Source organism: Anabrus simplex, chromosome 13 (genome assembly GCF_040414725.1).
Source record: "Anabrus simplex isolate iqAnaSimp1 chromosome 13, ASM4041472v1, whole genome shotgun sequence".
Lineage (NCBI taxonomy): Eukaryota > Metazoa > Arthropoda > Insecta > Orthoptera > Tettigoniidae > Anabrus > Anabrus simplex.
This window is the reverse complement of record NC_090277.1, coordinates 54,625,110-54,646,477: the sequence shown is the minus strand read 5'-3', so window position 1 is coordinate 54,646,477 and position 21,368 is coordinate 54,625,110. Positions and strand designations below refer to the sequence as shown.

At 37.9% G+C, this 21,368-nt stretch overlaps 1 protein-coding gene across 1 annotated transcript; it reads left to right on the top strand.

Moving 5' to 3' along the window:
• The first annotated feature begins 444 nt into the window (after positions 1–444).
• On the top strand, positions 445–20,631 carry Prosbeta6 (proteasome beta6 subunit). Its single transcript, XM_067156864.2, has 4 exons — positions 445–652; positions 11,275–11,464; positions 12,889–13,125; positions 20,277–20,631. The coding sequence occupies exons 1-4, from the start codon at positions 558–560 to the stop codon at positions 20,460–20,462; spliced, it is 708 nt and encodes a 235-aa protein (XP_067012965.1). The 5' UTR covers positions 445–557; the 3' UTR covers positions 20,463–20,631.
• Positions 20,632–21,368: the final 737 nt, after the last annotated feature.

The following is a 21,368-nucleotide window of genomic DNA, read 5'->3' as shown; positions in this document are numbered from 1 at the left end:
AAATCTCGTCCAACGATTGGAAAATATGAATACTACTTCGCAATTAACTGTCACTGTACACAATAAAAGACTACAAACACATGAAATGCCATAGGTACATGTCGCATATCTGGGTAAACTGAGTTCGATTGACTGAATTTGAGGAATGGGCAATTGTAGGGAATTTTTTCGCTTTTGTGTTGGTCGACAATACAAGATGATACACTTATTTGCAGTTTTACACCAATTTTTTACTCAGATGGTGTATTTAACATCATTTTATTTGGAAAATGACTTTATACGTACAAATTAAATTGATAATTATAATTTCATATAGTGTGAAAAAGATCATTTTGACTTAACACTTACAAAATTTGTTAATTTCCTAGGGACTTTCGTTTTTATGTGGAGGCTTGTAAATTGGCAGTTTAATTCGGTTGGTATTGCTTACTCGACTTGAAGACAATGGAGAATCGTTCGTATATATGAAAACTTGAATGTCACGTTAGTCAGCGTACACTTGTAACTTGTAATATCATTTGATATTTTTGCTGAAGTGCACTGTTGCTGTACCAACTATGGCTGTGTCTCTCTTTGACATTAATGGCCCGAAGGATTATCACGTCCAAGTACCTAGTGAGAGACATTTTCAACCTTATGCTGATAACGGAGGGTGAGTGATCAACGCGATTTTTAAGTTATTAGAAATTGAGTCTAATCATAGTCGTCCCTGCTTTCGCCGGGAATAGACAATGTATTAGCTGTCGGAGAAAGGAAGTTTTATATTTAGTACTAATTATAGTAATAATTAAACTGATAAGTATATTCAATTCTTGATCGTCGAAAGTACGTTGAAACATAACCTCTATCCTCCAAAGCGAAATAATGTAAAGATGATGTCGGGATTCGCCTCTCACTACTTGCCCGCCGAAGCGCATCAATCAGAAGATTCAGAGTAATCTGACTGAAGAAGACTAACCTTCCGTGATATTCTACGATAAGGAGTTTAAAGAAATTGGGGACGTTCGAATCTGGGTTGAGATTTTCATCTAAAATAATAATAATAATAATAATATGGCGTTGGGAAGGGCACCAGAAATAGTTAAGGTGGCTCCAGCCGGCAACCCCAGAAATACCTTGGGTAAGGTATAGTTTTTAAGGAGTTAAAGTGGAATTTGTTCAGAACAATAATAGTAAAACTTCGGGAAAATTCCAGCCCTAGAGACAAGATATTTCTAATGTTATAAGTAAGTGGGAATTAATGGAATCTTACTTGGAATGTGTCTGAGGAGAGGTATTCATTGCAATGTCTACCATCCTGCCCCAAGAACTACATTTACTTTTATAACCTAATGAAGAGTATTACACGCCATTTTCATTTCTGAAGTAGCTATTTGCATTCCTTTTGGCCAGCGTAAAGTGGCAAGTGATCTCATTCCCGTCAATAATGTTAATCATAAGCCGTTACCAACTCCAGCACAATTAAATTGTTATTATTATTACATCTATCCAGCGTGAAAGTTATCACAAAGAAGACTTAACTGAGATAACAGAAAGGTGGATATGGTACTATCAAAAATGACAACTGGCACAGTTCCTGGCACTGATTGGCATTACAGTAAGAGTTCTAAAGAGTCTTAAAGCGGACACAGCAGTGCTTCATTTTAACCTGAGGTTACTCGCATGGTGGGCGCGGTGCTTACCTCTAGTATATTGCTTGTTGTTGGAATATTACAACACCTCTACTTTTCAAACTCAATATACCTTTCAAACAGATTGTTAGGAATGGGAGGTGTCAGTTATATCCATTATCTTTGAAAACCGAGTCCCTCAATTCATTACTTGGCACGACAGTGCATGTTTGTGAGCGGTGTAACAGTGTTACTCACATTGTAATAAGTCAGACTTTGTCTTATGCTTGTGTTTAATGTGAAATGTTCGTACTGTGACTGTTATTAATGAATTTATACAAGTTATAATGGCATTCACTGATCAGATACTTCTGTGGTTGGGTGAAACGATGGTGGAGGAAGTGAACTTGAAAACCGAAAGTGAAGGTAATGAAACAGATGAGGTTTATGAAAGTGATCATAACCCTGAAACAGAGCATCTGCAGATTCTGAGGAAGAAGAGGCACTTTCATTGATCGAAGGCTGTATTCCATTTGTTTTTAGAAAGGATGGAATTACCAAGTGGGGCCTCCATGCTCCCGCTGCAAATGTTCGAACCCGGAAACAAAATTTGCAAACAGTGTTCCAGGTAAGATGCTGATAGCAACAAAAGTAATGACCGACTGCGTAAAATGTTTCGTATTATGCTGGATTGTATTTCAAATTTATTTAAATTTAAGTATTCGTGTTCCTAAATAAATTGTTTGTCGACCCCTTAATCCCATTTTTTCATACGGGGTCGGAGATGAGGCGAGATGAATTTATATCTCATGTTTTATGGCTGGATGTCCTTCCTATTGCCAACCTCAGTTGAGGAGCTAATCAAGATGAAATGAATGATGGTGAATGAAAGTTGGTAAGGAGATATGTCAGCTATGGCCTATGAATAGGAACTGTATAAGCATTTGTCTGGAAGTGTAAATGGGAAACCGTCGAAAACAATTCTCAGGACAGCATATGGTGGGGTTCGAACCCACGCATCTCCCGAATGCAGAGCTGGGTTCCATAGCCGTAGTGCGTTAACAGGCGAGGTCACGTTACTCGCTCGTGTTCTTAAATAAATAACTGTCTGAAATTGACGTATTAAAAATATCTCCATCTTGGGCATATTTTGGCCTTTAAACATAAAGGTGAGCGCTGTGCTCAGTAGCAAGTAACTGTGCATGTAAAGACCTAGCGAGTAATGCCAGGTTAATAAAAGTCAGTCTGAATTTTCAAGCACTAGAACAGTACTAATTTTCGAAAGAGGTAGGTTGGATGACATAAATAATGGACTGCTAATAACTATTTTCTCTGTTATAAGAAGAGTATGGTAATAGAGTATTTGACTTACACCATCATAATGATATGTCACGCTTCAGTCATCAAAGAGGAATTCATATCAATACCTTTTTGATTAATGGTTTTCCAAAAAAAAAAGCACAAAAATGATAAGAGAGATCTTTGTAATGCTTTCCTGACGCACCTATTCGCACTTTACAGTTCTGTTAAAACCGTCTGTGTATTCTGATAGCTTTTAGCGCGTGGCACCGAGCAAGGTGCAGAAGTGTTGTGTTGCCACATGCCGGCTGGTCTTTCTACAGTTACAAATCAACCACTCTCGCTCTGCACTAGGCGCTGTGGAAAGGAATTTCCATGTACAGAGCGTTAGCATAACATTAAAATATTGTTAATATTATTCTAAGGTGCATCAGCATTTATGTCATTGGCTCAAATATCATAAGACGTGTAACAGAAGCATTATTGCATTATCAGCTTTGAATATTTTATGTAATGTTGGTGGCAATTTAATTGGTCGTTGAAATTTTAACAAAAACTTCTATGAAACTGAGAGTTTGAAACTGTTCCGAGGTATCTGTGGAACAGCAGAGGTGAAAGAAGGTGCGGGCTGGAATGGGTCTAACTACAAAGCCGAAAGATGAATTAAAATTTCATTAAAGGTTATATTTTTGAAAATGACAAAATTTAACAATATTCACATAGAATTCGAAGAAAAAATTAACAAGTACAATCCAATAATCAGGTAACAAGGTATAATTTTACAAACGAAAGCACAAGTTTCGGGGCCTTTACAAGTTCCGGGCTTCGAGCCCCAAATTTCAAAATCCTTGGGCAACTAGCCCAACTTTACCAAGGCACACATTTGATCAAAGGGCAGAAAAACCCCTTCATACAAGGAGCATTAGCTCCAACCACCATGTCGGGCCTCCTAGAGGCATTTACACTACATCAGAAAGAGCTGATTCGCTCTCAATTTTTCAAGCCTATTAAAGGCAATACCAGGCTTTTACACACAAGTTACAATGAAACAGGGATACCTAATACCCAGCCTACTGGGCCTTAATAGAAAAATAATGGGTTAATTTAAATGGCCCTCAATGCCAAAGAGGATGGAGGCGTGAACTTGCACTCCTACATGAAAGCTTGTTAAAACCTAAGTGGCGCTAGGCCGATTAAACAGGGGATATTCCTATACTATGGAGGTGACTCGTATAAGAAAAATTTTAACACATTAGAAAATCAGTTACGAAAACGTAGTCACCTCGACTCAAAATGAAGGGGAGCTCGAGAGGGTAAAGCACTCTATATCCCCAAATTACAGTTAAAGATGAAGTTTTACAAAGACTGTAAAGAAGGTTTACATGTTTCAAGATATAGGTTACATATTAAAGGTTTCAGACCTGCCCCGCGGGTTAAACTGCTTAGCTAGCAAGAAATAAAGATGTTAAACAGCCATTACCTTGTTGAAGAGCTGCTGCCCGAAGAAAGAGGCGCTACCCGCCCCCTGCTACACTTCCATACACTGGGCTAGATGTTGTTCGAGTGGCCCAGAGACAAGAAAATCAGCAGTTTTCACACCCTCGTGGAAGATTCGAGACCTTGCGTGAATAATTAAGACACACCCACAGGAGTTTATTGGTCGGCTAAAAGTTACACGTCAACATTGAAGAAGAAACCTATGATTGGTGGGAAAATTAATTACAGAAATTACTGATTGGTTAAGTTCAAAACAGGTGGAAAGAAAGGATTGATATTGCCAACCCACCAATGAAAGAACGAAATTTAGTAAAAACAAAAACTTATGAATACAAAATTTCTTCAAAGTTCCTTCACTTCGCACCAGGGTGCATGATCATAGTTTTTTGGGGAGTGACATCTATAAGCGAATATCCACACTTCTTGATCAATGAAAAACAAAAACAAATCGAAAAACACACAGTGACATCTTCTGAGAGACTGTTGAGTTGATTCAGTTTTTAAAGTTCAGAGTTTCTCCAGTAGAGAAGTACTTTAAGGCGGAAAATTCAAATGTGCGGCGTAGAGGTGTACCAGCCGGTACAGAAACATGGACCTCCCTCAAGTTAAGAGGTGAAGGATTAGAGGCACGGAGCATCTAAAAAAAAACAATAGATATAAACTATTTTTAAAAAATCATTTCACTTTACATCACACTGACACAGATAGGTCTTATGGCGACGATGGCATAGGAAAGGTCTAGGAGTGGGAAGGAACCGGCTGTGGCCTTAATTAAGATACAGCCCCAGCATTTGCCTGGTGTGTGAAAATAGAAAACCATCTTCAGGGCTGTCGACAGTGGGGAAATAAATTATATATATATATATATAAAAATAAGAGTTTTGTCTGTACATTGCTCAGAATTAAAAAAGAATGGTATTTCTGTATCGGTCGTGTCCACAGTAACCAGGAAATGCACTTTTTTATTTTCCGTAATTTCTGTCTGTATATATGTACATGCATCATGAGAAAACGGCTGGAGGGAATTTAATGAAAATTGGTATGTAAAGTCGGGGAATAAGTCGCTACAATTTAGGCCATAAATAATTTTATTCCCACTGAGTGAAATGGTACTATACAGACAAATGTGTTGCACCTATCAATACTTGTTTATTATAAATAGATTTACATTAGTACCGGTTTCGGCCTTCTACTGCAATCATCAGCTAGTACATTATTATATTACAGCCATTAGACAATATCACAAAGATGTTATTATGTTTAGATCATCCGGATGTCTAATGGGGATGAAAATAAAATATATTGTAGTAGTGTTTTGTCTATGTGGGGTTAAAATATCTATGATCAATGTGGTAATGAATGCTGCAGTAAACTAAAACCTATTGAGTGTACATTGGACATATTCAGTACATTAAACTTATTAAAATACATAAAGCACAGTATAAAACACTTAATAAGTTAAACACACTAAAATATGGTACATGTATATTAAAACACTTGTTAAAATTTGAGCATTCATGTTGCGTGGAGTTCCTTCTTCAATCTTCTTTATAGTTCTTGTGCTTCTATATCTATGTTAATAATAATAGAGTGAAATGGTAGTTTAGGAGAAGGCCTAAAATGTAATTCTCAAATATTTGTTATTAGTGGTCCTATTGATAAATACTACATAACGAAAGTTATATATTATTAAATTTTCGATCATTTATAACGTACCAGCTATGATAACAGAGATATTCATGAATTTGGATTTTTGTTTGCTAAGTCCATATCAACACCGAGGCATCAAAAAAAAGGTAAACAGAATTTAATGAGAATTGGTATGTAAAGTCGAGAAATAAGAAACTACAGTCTAAGCTATAAATAATGGTAGTTTAAGGAGAGGCGCCTAAAATTTTAATTTTTAATTACCTATGTTAATGGTCCTGTTGAAAATTACCACATAAGTCAAAGAGAATACAATTTCTGACCGTTTGTCTTATTCTGTTTTACCGTACCGACTATGATAAGACTGGTGGTGGTGGTGATTATTGTTTTAAGAGGAAGTACAACTAGGCAACTATCCCCTATATAATACTAATCAGGGAGAAAAAATGGAAGGGGTCTGACACTTCAAAAGAAAGAAAGAAAGAAAGAAAGGACTCGCTTTACATTTGATGCCCTAATATCACAGAGTGTGAAGAACACTAAATGTGAAGGCCTACAATATCGAAAGCTCATAAAATTGGTCAAAAATAACATTAGATAGACCATTGTTTGTTGTGATATGCTTTGTGTCTTCTGCTGCCTCTCATCTTCGATAGATGGGGTTACTGCTGCGTACCGAGTATAACCTCCTGCTTGAATATTGGCAGCAAGTAGCTGGGGAGTTAGATAACTCTCTTCTTTAACATGACATTCATAAATTCATAAATTTGCTGATAATTAATGGTAAGTAACACACTGTTTCATTGTAGTATTCCAGCTATTAAATCCCTACGCTGAGGCACTCATTATAATGAGCAGTGTGCATAACGAAATAAGGGGAGAGGAGTGTTCACCACTGTCTGCGGCCTGGTAATTCAAGCTCTGGAACTTTGGACTGTTAGATCAACAGTGGAGTACTGTTCGTTAAACGTGAGAAAATATGCAGTTTTTCAATTGATCAAGTATTTATATGGTAGCATTGCTCTTAATCGTGACCTTCCTACTGACGCCATTGTAATGACCTTTGTTGTCTTCAGTTGGGAAAACCACAAAGACAGTCTTTCTGAGGATGTAAAAAGGCAGGTGGAGAGTGAGCATCTGCCATAATAATGAAAAATGCCCAACTTGATTCTGGCTGGCAGTAGACAAGTGGGCCTATCATCATAATGAAAACTCCCCAACTTGATTGTGACTGATAGTAGGCAAGTCTTCACATGAGAAAAGACATATGGCGACTCCCCATCGCGTTTCTGGGGTAACGTTAAGAGCTCTGCAATTTAATGCAATCTTACTCACGTGTACACTACTTACGAGAATTCTGTATATAGTGTAGAATTCCGTAGCGAAGCACGGGTACATCAGCTAGTTAAAAATATAACAGAGTATGAGGAAATGCATTACCATCGCTAGTGGGTAGTGTTATCATACGTCCCGGTGTCCCACCCAATTCATAGTTTTGTTCCGGATTTTATGGAAACCGCTGCTCGAAAATAATTCACACTGTTTCATTCTTTGCAACTGATCTTGTGGTGTTGATGTATATTCATAACACATTCACCTTTAACATAGACTAGCTAAAATCTATTCATAAAATAAATTTCATTATAAAGCCTGTATTATCGTACATATACTTAATCAAAAAGGTATGGTCAAATGTTCTACCTTTACAATACTAATTTTTTTAAATTTATTTATTTAAATAACACTTAAAAATAACGGAACCTGTTTCATCTATCCTGTAGACATCATCAGCCGAAAAGTTTTAAGATTAAGAACAAGGACAAAGACAAAAACTCATTAAAATAATTTGGAATACCAAATGCATCAGTTAAAATGTTGAAAAATGATGTTGGAATGTTCTAAGCATGATATTTGATACTGTTAAAAAAGATACTGATCACATGAGATAGTTCTGTAAAATTGGTAATAGTCTTTCTTGACGTGATGATGATGTGTTAAAATACAGTTTGCCAAATACGTCGATTGATACTTGGTGATATAAGTGATGGTTCCAGTAAAATTAAATTGAGTTCAATCTTGTTGGCGTAATGATGTTAACAGTTCTTGATAATAAGGTAGGCGGAATATCTGATTTCATAGGTGGAAAAATGTGCAGTAGAATGCTGTCCCTGCCTGCCCAAGAATGGTTAGTTCAAGCATGTACTGTTAGTGTTTATTTAAAATTAAATATTTCAACTGTAGTTGAAAGCCTAATGATAGTGATTAATAAAATTTGTCTTTATGTTTAAAAATTCAAAGTATCCCAGTTTGTGAACATCAAAATATGGTAACCCTACTAATGGGGGTATACAAAGGAATCAATCTTGATGGGTTCAATCCTGACACAGTCCGATGGTATTTGAAGAGGCTCAAATATGTCGGCCTCTTGTTGGTAGATTTACTGGCACGTAAAAGAACTCCTAAGTGACAAAATTCCACAACCTCAGCATCTCCAAAAGCTGTAAAAGTAGTCAGTGTGGTGTAAAACAAATATTATTATTATTATTATTATTATTATTATTATTATTATTATTATTATTATTATTATTATTATTATTATTATTATTATTATTATTATAAAGGGACAATCCACTAATCTTGAGTTAACTTACGGGAATCCTATTAATGTTGCCACTGTTACCAGCCCCTAAGGAGATGTCTAAGTTTTCCACACTGTTCTCAGTTACACGTTCATTATCGCATGCTTCACGTGTCACTCCAGTGGTTGACAACATCTGCCATTGTTGGTGCTTGTCGAGAATGACAAGAGTGAACAGAGTGTTGTGCAGATTATGCATTAATGGAATGAAATGTGGCGTGTCCATCTTCTTGTGGTAATCTCCAATTCTTTTGGATCCAAACCTTAGACTCAGCTGGTTACGAATCCATTTGCTGTAAACAAGTACCACAGGGTTGTTCTTTTTTTTTCAGGTGGCACTGCCATTGTACATTCAACAAAATACTCTTCCGAGCCTTTCCCAAGGTACTGGTTCATACTGGTCATGTTTTATCAAGCCATACAGGGTCAGCAAGATAGCGCAACAATATGTATTAAAAAAAAAAAAAAAAAAAAAAATCTGGTTTTGAGATCGCACCCAGTTTATATAAATCAATACAAATGGCAGTTTGGAAGTCTGTTTCTACCTTGATTTTTAAACAATGCTCAAATGTCAATTGAGTTAGTTCAGACCATCAGTGGTTTGTGGAACCTCACTCACTGGATTCTGGGACTAAATGATTAGGCCAGTTTAAGAACATGTTTGATCTACTAATTTTCAAAGAATTCCACACCATAATGCACACACCTGCTTATTTCAATCCTTAATATTCTGATGAGAGAGTAACTAATCTACATATATAAAATAACAGTTTTTTGTCTGTACGTTGCTCGGAATTTAGAAAAAATGGTATTTCTGTATTGAGGTGCCCACAGTAGCAAGGAAATGAACTTTTTAATTTTTTGTCGTCTCTGTCTGTATGTATGTACGCACATCACAAGAAAATGGCTGAAGAGAATTTAATAAAAATCGGTACCGGTATATTAAGTTGGGGAATGGTGCACTACAATCTAGACCAGGGCCTATCAGGGTGCATGCACTGTGCACAGTGCAAAAGACGACTTCGCTTGGTTGACCAGAGTGCAGGCCCCCACTCCTCAATTTGGAGCAATTGTGCTGTCTCTCTCTGTCCTCACGCCTGTCTCCCTCCCTCTTCCTCACTTGCTCCGTAGCGCTCCAAGTCCGAGCCAAGCTTAGCCGAGTAGCCCAGAGATGAAGTGTTGGTCCAAGCCGAGCAGAGTGGGACCGATGCACTGTGCACAGGAACTCTGCGCCTCAATTTGCACACTAGATTTTGGGCATTTGAGAGGCCCTTATCTAGACTATAACTAATTTTATTCTCGCTGAGTGAAATGGTAGTTTAGGGGAAAGTCTAAATTGTAATTGCCGGGCTGAGTGGCTCAGACGGTTGAGGCGCTGGCCTTCTGACCCCAAGTTGGCAGGTTCGATCCTGGCTCAGTCTGGTGGTATTTGCAGGTGCTCAGATACATCAGCCTCGTGTTGGTAGATTTAGTGGCACGTAAAAGAACTCCTGCAGGACTAAATTCCGGCACCTCGGCGTCTCCGAAAACCGTAAAAGTAGTTAGTGGGACGTAAAGCAAATATTATTATTAAAATGTAATTCTCAAAAACCTGTGTTATTATTGGTCCTTTCGATAAATACTACTTAACTAAAGACATATAGAATTAAATTTCCAATCATTTATGTCTTATACATTTTTACTGTACCGGCTATGATAACAGAGGAATTCATGAATTTCAATTTTTGTTGCCAAGATCATATCAACGTCGAACCATGAGAAAATGAACAGAATTTAATGAAAATCGGTATGTAACGTCAGGGAATAAGCACTACAGTCTAGGCTATAAATAATTTTATTTGTACTGGGCGACTATAAATAATTTTATTCACACTAGATGAAATGGTAGTTTAGGGAAAGGCATCTAAAATTTAATTTTTCATTACCTATGTTATTGGTCCTATCGAAAAGTACTACGTAGCAAAAGTTATAAAGAAAACACTTTCCAGTCATTTATGTCTTATGCAGTTTTACCGTACTGACTACAGTAATAGAGTGGATGAATTTAGACTTTTGTTGCTTAGTCCATAGCAACGCTGAGCATTGCTAACATAGAAATATTGTTCAATTGTGTTAACTGGCGATGGTTTTTGTCATGATTGTCTTAAGGTGTATAACCGTGTGGTCTTCAATCCATATCAGCAAGGAAAATTGTGAAGATGGTTATAAAAATTAGAAAAGATCATAAAGGAATGAAGATTGTGGCAAGAGGGAGTCATGAAAGAAGGAAGGACTCCCTTTATATTTGATGTCAGAACAAAACTAAATGTCTACAATATCAAAAGTTCATAAAACTGATCAAAAATAACATTACATTGACCATTGTTGTGATGTGATTTGTCTCTTCTGCTGCCACTCAACTCCAATAGATGGGAATGCTGCCGTGTCATGAGTGAAACAGTATGCCTGAATATTGGCGGAATGTAGCTGGGGAGTTAGGAAACTTTGCACGTGTTATATGATTGTCTCATCAATGACGGGCACTACAGTTAGTTATAATAATAAATTAAGTTTATTAAGAAGTTGTGTGTAATTTCCTTTCAGGAGTGTGGTAGCAGTAGCTGGAGATGATTATGCCATCATCGCAGCCGACACTCGGCTCAGTGCTGGTTTCTCAATCTACACTCGCGACCAGTCCAAACTGTTCAGGTTATCTGACAAAACAGTGCTTGGCTGTTCGGGATGCTGGTGTGATACGCTGACATTAACACGTGTCCTAGAAGCTCGTATGCAGGTAATATAATTGCTAGTATCTTGTACTTACCTCTTTACTCTTCCTATATCTGACTCCCTTTTAGATAGGATAATGGATCAGTGACTTCTATTTCTGCCTATTCTTCCACTTCTCCTCTCTGAATACTCTTCAGACATAAAGAACACATCTTTCCATTCCTTCCTTCATGTTCTGTGAGATCTTCTTGGATTCCTTCCATTCACCGTACATTCAAGCAATGGTCTTGGGAATTCATGTTTCTTTTCTCCTTCTGACATGACTGTGCCATTTCAGACTGTTTCTCTCTATTTTATACTGTAGATTCTCCATTTCCAGCCTGTCCTAGCTCCGTGTTCTTTATACGATCCTTCCTCGTTTTTTTTAGCATGCTTCTCGGAAACTTCATTTCTATTACCTGTATTTTGCTTTCCTGCCTGGCAGTTTTAACCAATGTTTCTGCTCCATATGTCAAAACTGGGACAAAATAGGTTTTGTACAACATCTTTTGCATCATCTTGGTACCTGTTCATTCCACAAAGGTCTCTCATGCTGTGATAGAATCTTCCTGTAAGTTGTACACTGTTGCTGCTTTGCTTAGTTACTGTTCCATCCTGTGACAGTACTCTTCCTGGATATTTAAAACACTTCTAATGGCTTATTTTGTAATTTTATCACTTTTCCTCCTTGTCACCACCATTGTTCTTTTACCCTTGTCCTTGCTTATTTTCATACCCCACTGCTGAATAACTTTACTCCATGTTTGTAATCCACTCTGTACCTGTTGTTCATTCTCACCCTATATTGCAATATAATCTTCAAATAACTATGCTCTCGTTTCTGTCTGCTCCAGCTTTTTTTATCTATTTCTCAATTTTTGCCCACCACAGTAGTAAACAGCAGTGGTCACAGCACACTTTCTTGACACAGACCATTTTCATACCCTTGTTTTTTTTTGGCCGATACCTTCATATTTCGAAGTGTTGAACCCTTTTCACTTTTTCTCTTTGATTAGTGTTAATGGAATAATTTCCCCCAGTTGTACTTCCCCTTAAAAACAATAATCACCACCACTGTGCATAATTGTCCATAGGCTCCCGTTCTAATTCCTGTCGAACCAAAATCATAATCTGATAACTGATATAAAAATTGATGTTTTAATGAAAATAGAACAGAAGTTGTTTCCTTGACTTTGAATTACAGAGGTTCTGATTGTCAGAATTTAAATTGCAAAGGTCAAATTTCTGCTTGACACCCTAAAAAAAATATTGATTTATCAAATTTTTTCTTCAAATTATCAAAGCTTTTGTCCTGAAGTGGAAGGGATCAGACTAAAACTTCCACTTATAGAGGTTTTTGATCTATTGAGGTATTACTCTATTTAGAGAAAATATTGCATCATCACTCGTGAACATTTTGCTCATCTGCTCTAAAAATGTAATTTTTAGATGTACCTGTACGAGCACCAGAAACCTATGCCAACACCAGCTGTGGCCCAGATGCTGTCAACTATGCTGTACTACAAGAGGTTCTTCCCTTATTATGTATCCAACATTCTGGCTGGCCTTGACGCTGACGGCAAAGGTTGCGTCTTCAGCTATGACCCTGTCGGCCACTGTGAACGAGCTAACTTCAGAGCTGGAGGTTCAGCTGGTGCCTTGTTACAGCCTCTTCTTGACAACCAGGTGAGTGGGATATTATTGAACCTAAATAAGAAGACAGGTAACCTGTGGTATAGTTTGTCAGTAGCGTAATGTCCAGTGATAGAGGAAGTTCTAAAAGTTGATACTCTATTGTTTCCGTTAATACTAGACTCACCGAAAAATTGTGTGTGTAACAATAGTACTAGAAAAAACAATCATTTGCACTGTTTTTGCATAAAATGCAGATATTTACGTTGAATTTTAGAATTTTGGTTGGGGGCGCGATTAGCTCGGTGACTTAGCTGAGGTTCGAATCCTAGGTTGAGATTTTTATTTCTAAAATCACGTGGTGTCAGGAAGGGCATCCGATCTTAAATCCCCAGCCAAACCCAAATGAATCTGGGTAATTTCAGCGACCCCAGAAATAAGTGGGATAAGCTGAGGAAGTTTTTCATTTTAGGTTTTTTGTTATTTTTCTCATACTTTTCATTGTTCTGATGGATGAGAACAGCCACAGTGGAGGGGACTGGCGAATAGGGGATGAAGGCAGTGGTGTTTGCAAATACTGGTAAGGTGTAATAAAGAGGAGGAAAATCCTAAGAACATAAACATTGCAACCAAGAAAGATCAAATAAACTTAAACTGCTTGGGATTTGCGGACAGCTTGGCATTATTAGCTAATAACATTCAAGAAGATAGAAATCAACTGAAAAGTCTACAAAATATAGCCCAAAAAATTGGACTCCAGATATCATTTGTAAAGACTGAGTTAATGGTAGCAGATCCACTAGTAATAAACCACATAACAGTAAATAACAGGGAAGTAAAAAAATAGTAAAACAGTTTAAATACCTAGGAGAAATTATAACATACAATTTGGACGAGAAACCTGTATGGCAAGAAAGCACTAATAAAATGATAAAAGCTCAAAAATGAACATGGTCTACATACAGGAGTGGGGTACGAAAATAAGCAAGGACAAGGGTAAAAGAACAATGGTGATGAAAGGAAGAAAAGTGATAAAATTACAAAATACAAAATCGATCAAAACAAAATTAAAACATTACAAGATGGTGCTTCAGCCAGAGGTGACATACAGAAGCAAAACTATTTTTAAGGTCACTCAGAGAAACTGAATTGATAAAATGCTAAAAGTAGAGAGAAGAATAGCAAGGACATGTATAAATAAAAAATATAAAAAAGATGGACAGTGGTGGATAGTGCCAAAGAAGTGGTGTACAGAGAACTGGAGCCCATCACAGATACTATACAAAAGAAGAGGATCTCTCTCTCTCTCTCTTTTTTTTTTTTTTTTTTTTGTCACATTATGAGCGCACTAGAAACCAGATAACCAAGAAAAATTATAGAGAAACTGTGGAATCTGAAGCAACAAGGAGGATAGATTAAGGAAATTAGAGAGGATATGGAAGAGCTAGAAATAACTCTGGATGATTTGCAAAACAAAATAAAAAACAGAAAATTTGAAGAAACTGAAAAACATAAAAATAAGATTTAAACCAAAAACAGACAAACATACAATGAAAAGAGTATTTAGAGATAGGAACAACAGAAAAGATGACGTATGAAAAGCTACTGGGCAATTCAGAAAGAAAACCTATCAAAAAAAGATGAACAGAAGATGATGACTGAAATGGTCCAATGAGACTATAAAATAAGAATAAGAAGAAGAAAAAAGAGGAGACACTATAGAAGCTGTTGAATGCATTGGCAGAAAGCAGTGCAACAGTATGAGATGAAGTTCAGTGTGAAGGTAAGTGAGTCTGTTGACAAGAAGGAGAAGATGGACTCACAGTAGATGTAATGCTTGGAGGAGAACTTGTTGTTGTTGCTAGTTGCTTTATGTCGCACCGACACAGATAGGTCTTATGGCGACGATGGGACAGGGAAGGGCTAGGAGTAGGAAGGAAGCGGCCGTACATTAAGGTACATCCCCAGCATTTGCCTGGTGTGAAAATGGGAAACCACGGAAAACCATTTTCAGGGATGCCGACAGTGGGGTTCAAACCTACTATCTCCTGAATACTGGATACTGGCCGAGAACTGGAGGAGAACTAGAAAGTTTCAAATACTTAAGAAGTATTAATAGGACACACAATAACAGGTCATTGTGGGAGGAGGGAGTAGTAGAAAGGGGAGACAAAGACAAACGTAAAAACACTGAAAGGACAAAGACAGTTTCCACATCTTCATACATGGCTGTCTTCAAATAGACAGGCCATCCCGGTGCTTCTACATCCATTTCTTCTCAGGAGGGTGGGTATCAATACTCACTGGAAGGCTCGATGGTGCCTCAGTGGTGCATTAGCCACCGGCATTTTGGAAAAGCGTGGCAATGCAACCAATGATGCCGCTGCTATACTGGGGTGAAACAGTGGTAATTTCAATATTTATAAGGTGTAAAGAACTTGAATAATTTAATAATCGCAATCTGTGAAATTAAATTTCGTTCCCTCCTGGGAACTTTATTTTTGCAACAATAATTATTTTGTGTCGAATTTCATATGTTTACGTTTATCAAAGTAATGTGGAAAGTGGAACTAGATGATACTGTAGTTACTTATTGCAGAGAACTGCTACTAAAATAAAAATGTACAATCAAGAAATCTTTTGCAATGCTTGTAAAACAGTTATTTTTTATATCAAGGTTAGTATATAACAGGTTACCCACAACGGCCAACTCGCGGTCATTGGCTGTTCGAGCGTGACGTAACACAGAAACCTGCTTTCTGATCGCAGGAGCGCTTCCCCTTTCTACTACTCCCTCCTCCCACAATGACCTGTTATTATTAGCTAGTGTGTCTCCTATACCTGCTCAAACTCACTTTGTAAATAGTGGATAATGAACACAGTAATGTTCAATACAATAGAGCTAATCAAAACACCGGACTACATTATTATATGAAAGCTTCAAGAATTTCCAACACTTGATTCCCCTCATACTTCGGTCTGAAAGACTCCCTGTACCTGTATTTCAACAAAAGTACAAACTTCTTATATTTACACCTTCCATATTCTTCTTACCATGGAACAGTGTTTCTATCAGCTTTCCTCAATACCACATGGCCCAGTTTTGTTCATATTTATACTGACGGATCCAGGACCTCAACGGACGTGGGTTATGCATTCTTCTGTGTTGCATCTCAGATGTCAAGAAAGTACTCCTTACCTCAGGAGACATCTATCATTACTGCAGAAATTTTAGCTATTCACTCAGCCATTAGATATGGAATTCGTCACTTCCGTAAAATTCTAAAACTTTCTGACACTCCGGCTCCATGGCTAAATGGTTAACCTGCTGACCTTTGGTCAGAGGGGTCCCGGGTTTGATTCCCGGCAGGATCGGGAATTTTAACCATCATTTGTTAATTTTGCTGGTATGGGGGCTGGGTGTATGTGTTGTCTAGTGGTGGGGACGGAGCGATTCAGTTCGGAGCAAGTACTGTGACGTCATTACTCGGTTAAACCGAGTACAACTTTATAGTGGTAAATTTAAATTTTATACTGACCTTCTAAGCTACAGTTTGCATTTATAAAGAAGATTATCAATTATTATCAGTGGTACTTTCTATTATTAGTTACTTGCACAATTTTTATAATGTAATATAAATTTAACACATAACGTAACACACAGTGTAATTACAAATGGGCTTAATATGAGGCATATCAAGTAGACATAAATAAACAAATAAGCATACAAATGAATACCGGTAAATAAATACAATAAATATTAATGCATTTGGATAAACGTACTATATTCCATAATGTGATAACTGAGGAAACGAAATCTTTCTTTCCTTCTTAATCTGCTTACCCTCCAGGTCTGGTTTTTCCCTCGGACTCAGCGAGGGATCCCACCTCTACCGCCTCAAGGGCAGTATCCTGGAGCTTCAGACTCTGGGTCGGGGATACAACTGGGGAGGATGACCAGTACCTCGTCCAGGCGGCCTCACCTGCTATGCTGAACAGGGGCCTTGCGGGGGGGGGGAGACTGGAGCCTTAAGCTAGGTACCATCCCAGCATTTGCCTGGAGGAGAAGTGGGGAAACCACGGAAAACCACTTCCAGGATGGCTGAGGTGGGAATCAAACCCACCTCTAATCAGTTGACCTCCTGAGGCTGAGTGGACCCCGTTCCAGCCCTCGTACCACTTTTCAAATTTCGTGGCAGAGCCGGGAATCGAACCCGGACCGCCAGGGGTGGCAGCTAATCACACTAACCAATACACCACAGAGGTGGACGACGAAATGAAATATAGTGCTTTGTAATGTGCCTAAACTCATATAATGTCAAACATTTCATTTATAACTATGTGGTGAGGAGTTAAATGAAAAATCCGTTAAAATAACATTGGTAATGGAAATAAGTAAAGTATACAAATGAACTCAATTCATCTTGTGACAAGCATTAAAATCAAGACACAACACGTTGTACACAGACAGTATGGGAAGTACCGTTAGTGTTCTGTATTGCATGGAACAGGTGTTATATAGGAGGAATTTCCATTCAGAAATATCAGATTTTCAGCTCTTTTTGCAGAAAGCGATGACCTTCGGTCTAAAAGAATTTGTTCAGCACATGAAAACACCTCCTATGCGGGCACAGATGTAGCAGATACGCTAAGGTAAGCAAGAGCAAGTTCACTTATGCGCAAATGAATATTGAATTTTCACGACCGCTTTGTAATCGAAATCGACTTTCAACCTATTAGGTCGTGTTACGTACATTTAGTACGTGTCGAAGAGATGTTAAGTACAGAAAAAAATGGCCAACCGGACACCAGTGGGATTCGAACCCACAACCTCCCGAGTCCGCGTTGCTAGCTCTACCCGTTGAGCTATGGTGGCCTAGTTCTTTTTTGTTCTGTTGGAAAGGATCTACGCTACAGGTCTGGCTCTATCCTCTACAACCCTCAGTGATTTCATGTCTTCGCATACAAGAATAGCCAAACTCCTATGCAACTTATTTTTTTCCTGCACTGTCTCATCCGTACGTAGGAATGGAATTACTTTCACGATGTGCAACTGTATTTGTACCATGTCCTTACGATGCGCCCGTTTTATGTGATTCCACAAATTTGACATTCCTCCACCTGTACGATAGATTTGATTGCAAATTTTACAAGTAGCGGATTTCCTACCTGGACTGCTAGTAAAATACCGCCATGCTTGGGAGGACTTTCACGGCATTATTGCTTCTTTCCTATTACATATATCGGTAGAAAATATAGAGCTATAACTTTAAACAAGGATATGTGTAGGATAAGGAAACACAAATAGAACAGACGTCCCGGTCTGGAGTCTGAACAACAGGCACAGTGGTGTTACGAGTGTAGCCTGGCTGGAAGGTTTACCGGAGCACTCGCAGCGCTGTGCGGAGTATTCGAGTTGAATGGGTGCTCCGCTGTGACGTCACGTAAACCTGAAGAACCGAGTTACTCTACAGTTCTACTCGCTCCGTCCCCACCACTAGTGTTGTCTTTATCGTCATTTCATCCTCATCATGACGCGCAGGTCACCTACGGGAGTCAAATCAAAAGACCTGCACCTGGTGAGCCGAACATGTCCTCGGTCACTCCTGGCACTAAAAGCCATACGCCATTTCATTTCAGTTGAAATGTATAAGAAGCAAGAAAATCTGCAAGAACTCGTCCAAAAAGGAAAGCAAGCAACGTTACCTTCTTTATAAAGATCGATTCAATTGAAATGGAAGGAAATTTTGTTATCAACTTAACTTAACCTAACCTAACCTAGCCTTGTCTTGTCACGACTTTGGTACGGTTTGCCGACTTAGCCTTTGTGTATTCATATTGACTTACGGCATAAGAACTGATATACTTGCTTGTGTGTGTTATTACAGTGTGGTTTAACTTCAGTCTGACAAGGAATAGCAAATTTCAAGAAGGGAGCTGAATTATAGGCAAGAATATGATTATAGTATATCAAAATAAATGCAGAAATATATAACATTAAATTGAGTGAGGGTGTTTATTTCCTTAATTGAGCTTGAAAACTGACTTAATTATGAATATCTTGATTGATCATGTACGTGGGTAAGGGAACCTCCAGTATTGATAATTACGTTGAGCTTAATTTGTTAATGGTTATGTCTCCTAATCTCGATATGTATCTAGTCAAGTTGACAGCAGTGATGAGCCATTAAAAAAAGAGAATAGGGAAGCGATATTTGCTTTTTAGTATATAGCCTTTCATGCCGAATACTATAGCTATCCTCCTGATATCTTAACCCTAGAAGTGGCAGTGTTCAATACTGTAGTGACGGCCATCTTGGGCAGATATTACACATTTAAGGTTTAAAAACAGATCTGCTATATTATGAAAGAAAATGGTGAAGTATTATATATTATTGAAAAAAGCTAAAACAAATTTTCTGTATTCATTGAGACCTCTGAAATGTACAGTCAGTTCAAAAGACATAGGCCTAGAAAAATTAGAAATAAAGGATGAAATTATATCATGCATACACAAATATAAAGCATTTAAAAATAAGCTAAATATAGAACATGTCAGTAATGTATCTGAAATGCACTATACAAAGTTTCAATTGTCCAAGAACTATGTTGTTCAAAATATTGGGGGGGGGGGGGGGGGGGGTAAATATAGTAGCATGTGATCAACAGCACCAATCCTTCAAGGTGAAGATGTTATATTTCAGGTGAAATTAATTTCTAATTCATAACAATTTCTGTGCAGATAATAATAATTTTTATTATTATTATTATTATTATTCAAACACACAACAGTTAATAACTCACACATCAACAGAAAACTAAGGTATGAGATGCTGTACAAGCAGCTAAGCATAGAGCATGATGGTTTATTTACAAAGCGTATCATTGGCATACAATTGACAGACAGGAAACTGCCGTAATTTATTTTGAAGTAATGATGCCCAATATTGTACACAATGATGAAACTGAACTCGCAACTGCTGTGCATATCGAGGTTGACGAATAATTGCATGTCATGCTTTCTGTTAACGAACTGATGGCACTATGGCAAGAAATTGAAACGTGTAAAAAAATTATTCACTACAGCAGAAAAAATTTGACAGCTGTCAGTTCTAGGGTTATGGCATGGGAAATAATTCATTTGTTTACCACAGACTCTTGTATATTTTACTCTAGTTAATTGCTTTGCATTGATTTTGTTTCAGATTGGTTTCAAGAACATGGAAAATGTAACTCCTGCTCCTGTACCCATCGAAAGAGCGTTGTGTATCGTGAAGGATGGTTTCATTGCTGCAGCTGAGAGAGACATTTACACGGGTGATGGAATTTATATCAACATTATCACCAAGGATGGCATCAAGGAAGAAAAATTCTCACTAAGAAGAGATTAACCTGGAAACATTTCTTTCATTTAAGGAAATCAAGTGGTCTAGCTTAATTTTGTTTCTGACTTTTTAATGCCAGGAATGTAATAATAATGCTGCACGTGTGTTTGAGCTGGTGAGATCTTTTCAAACACTTCACCCATGTCTTTTTGAATATTAAATGTACGTATAAGTATTCCATATTGTTATTGAACGTAGGCAAGTCAATAAGTATCTGCAATTATGCTCTAATTGTCTTTAGGTTGGCTTTATGGCATTGTTTGCTCACCAGCCGCTAGATCAGTACAGCTTGCGCTGTTCCAACATAAAGATGGCCACACCACTCTCTGTTTGCACCAAGGAAGAACAGCATTCCATAATTTTTTTTTGTGTGTGTGGTCTGAGGATGTACCAGGAGCGGAAATTCATAGAAGACTTTCAGCTCAATACGGGGACAATGTTTTTGCCACAGCGAAGTGTTTACCAGTGGATTGAACAGTTCAAAAGGGATCGCATGAAGGATGAGGAAAGATCCGGGTGTCCATCTGCAGCCGTAGCTGATGCCAATATTGAACAAGTGCGTGATATGATCCTGATTAACAGACGAGTGACTGTTGATGACGTGGCAAACCATATGCACATTAGCCATGGTTCTGCTGTTCTTCCTTGGTGCAAACAGAGAGTGGCACAGCCATCTTTACGTCGCAACAGTGCAAGCTGTACTGATCTGATAATGCTGAAACCTACAACAGACATAGACAATGGTGCCATCTAGCGGCTGGTTAACACTTCAACGCCATAGAGCCAACCTAAACAATTCGAGCAAAATTGCAGATACTTATTGACTTACCCTCATATTTTTCCAGTGTTCCTAGTTTTGTCTCCTTCCTTTTCCTTTGCTTATCCAACTTTTGTATTATCCTACACTTACCC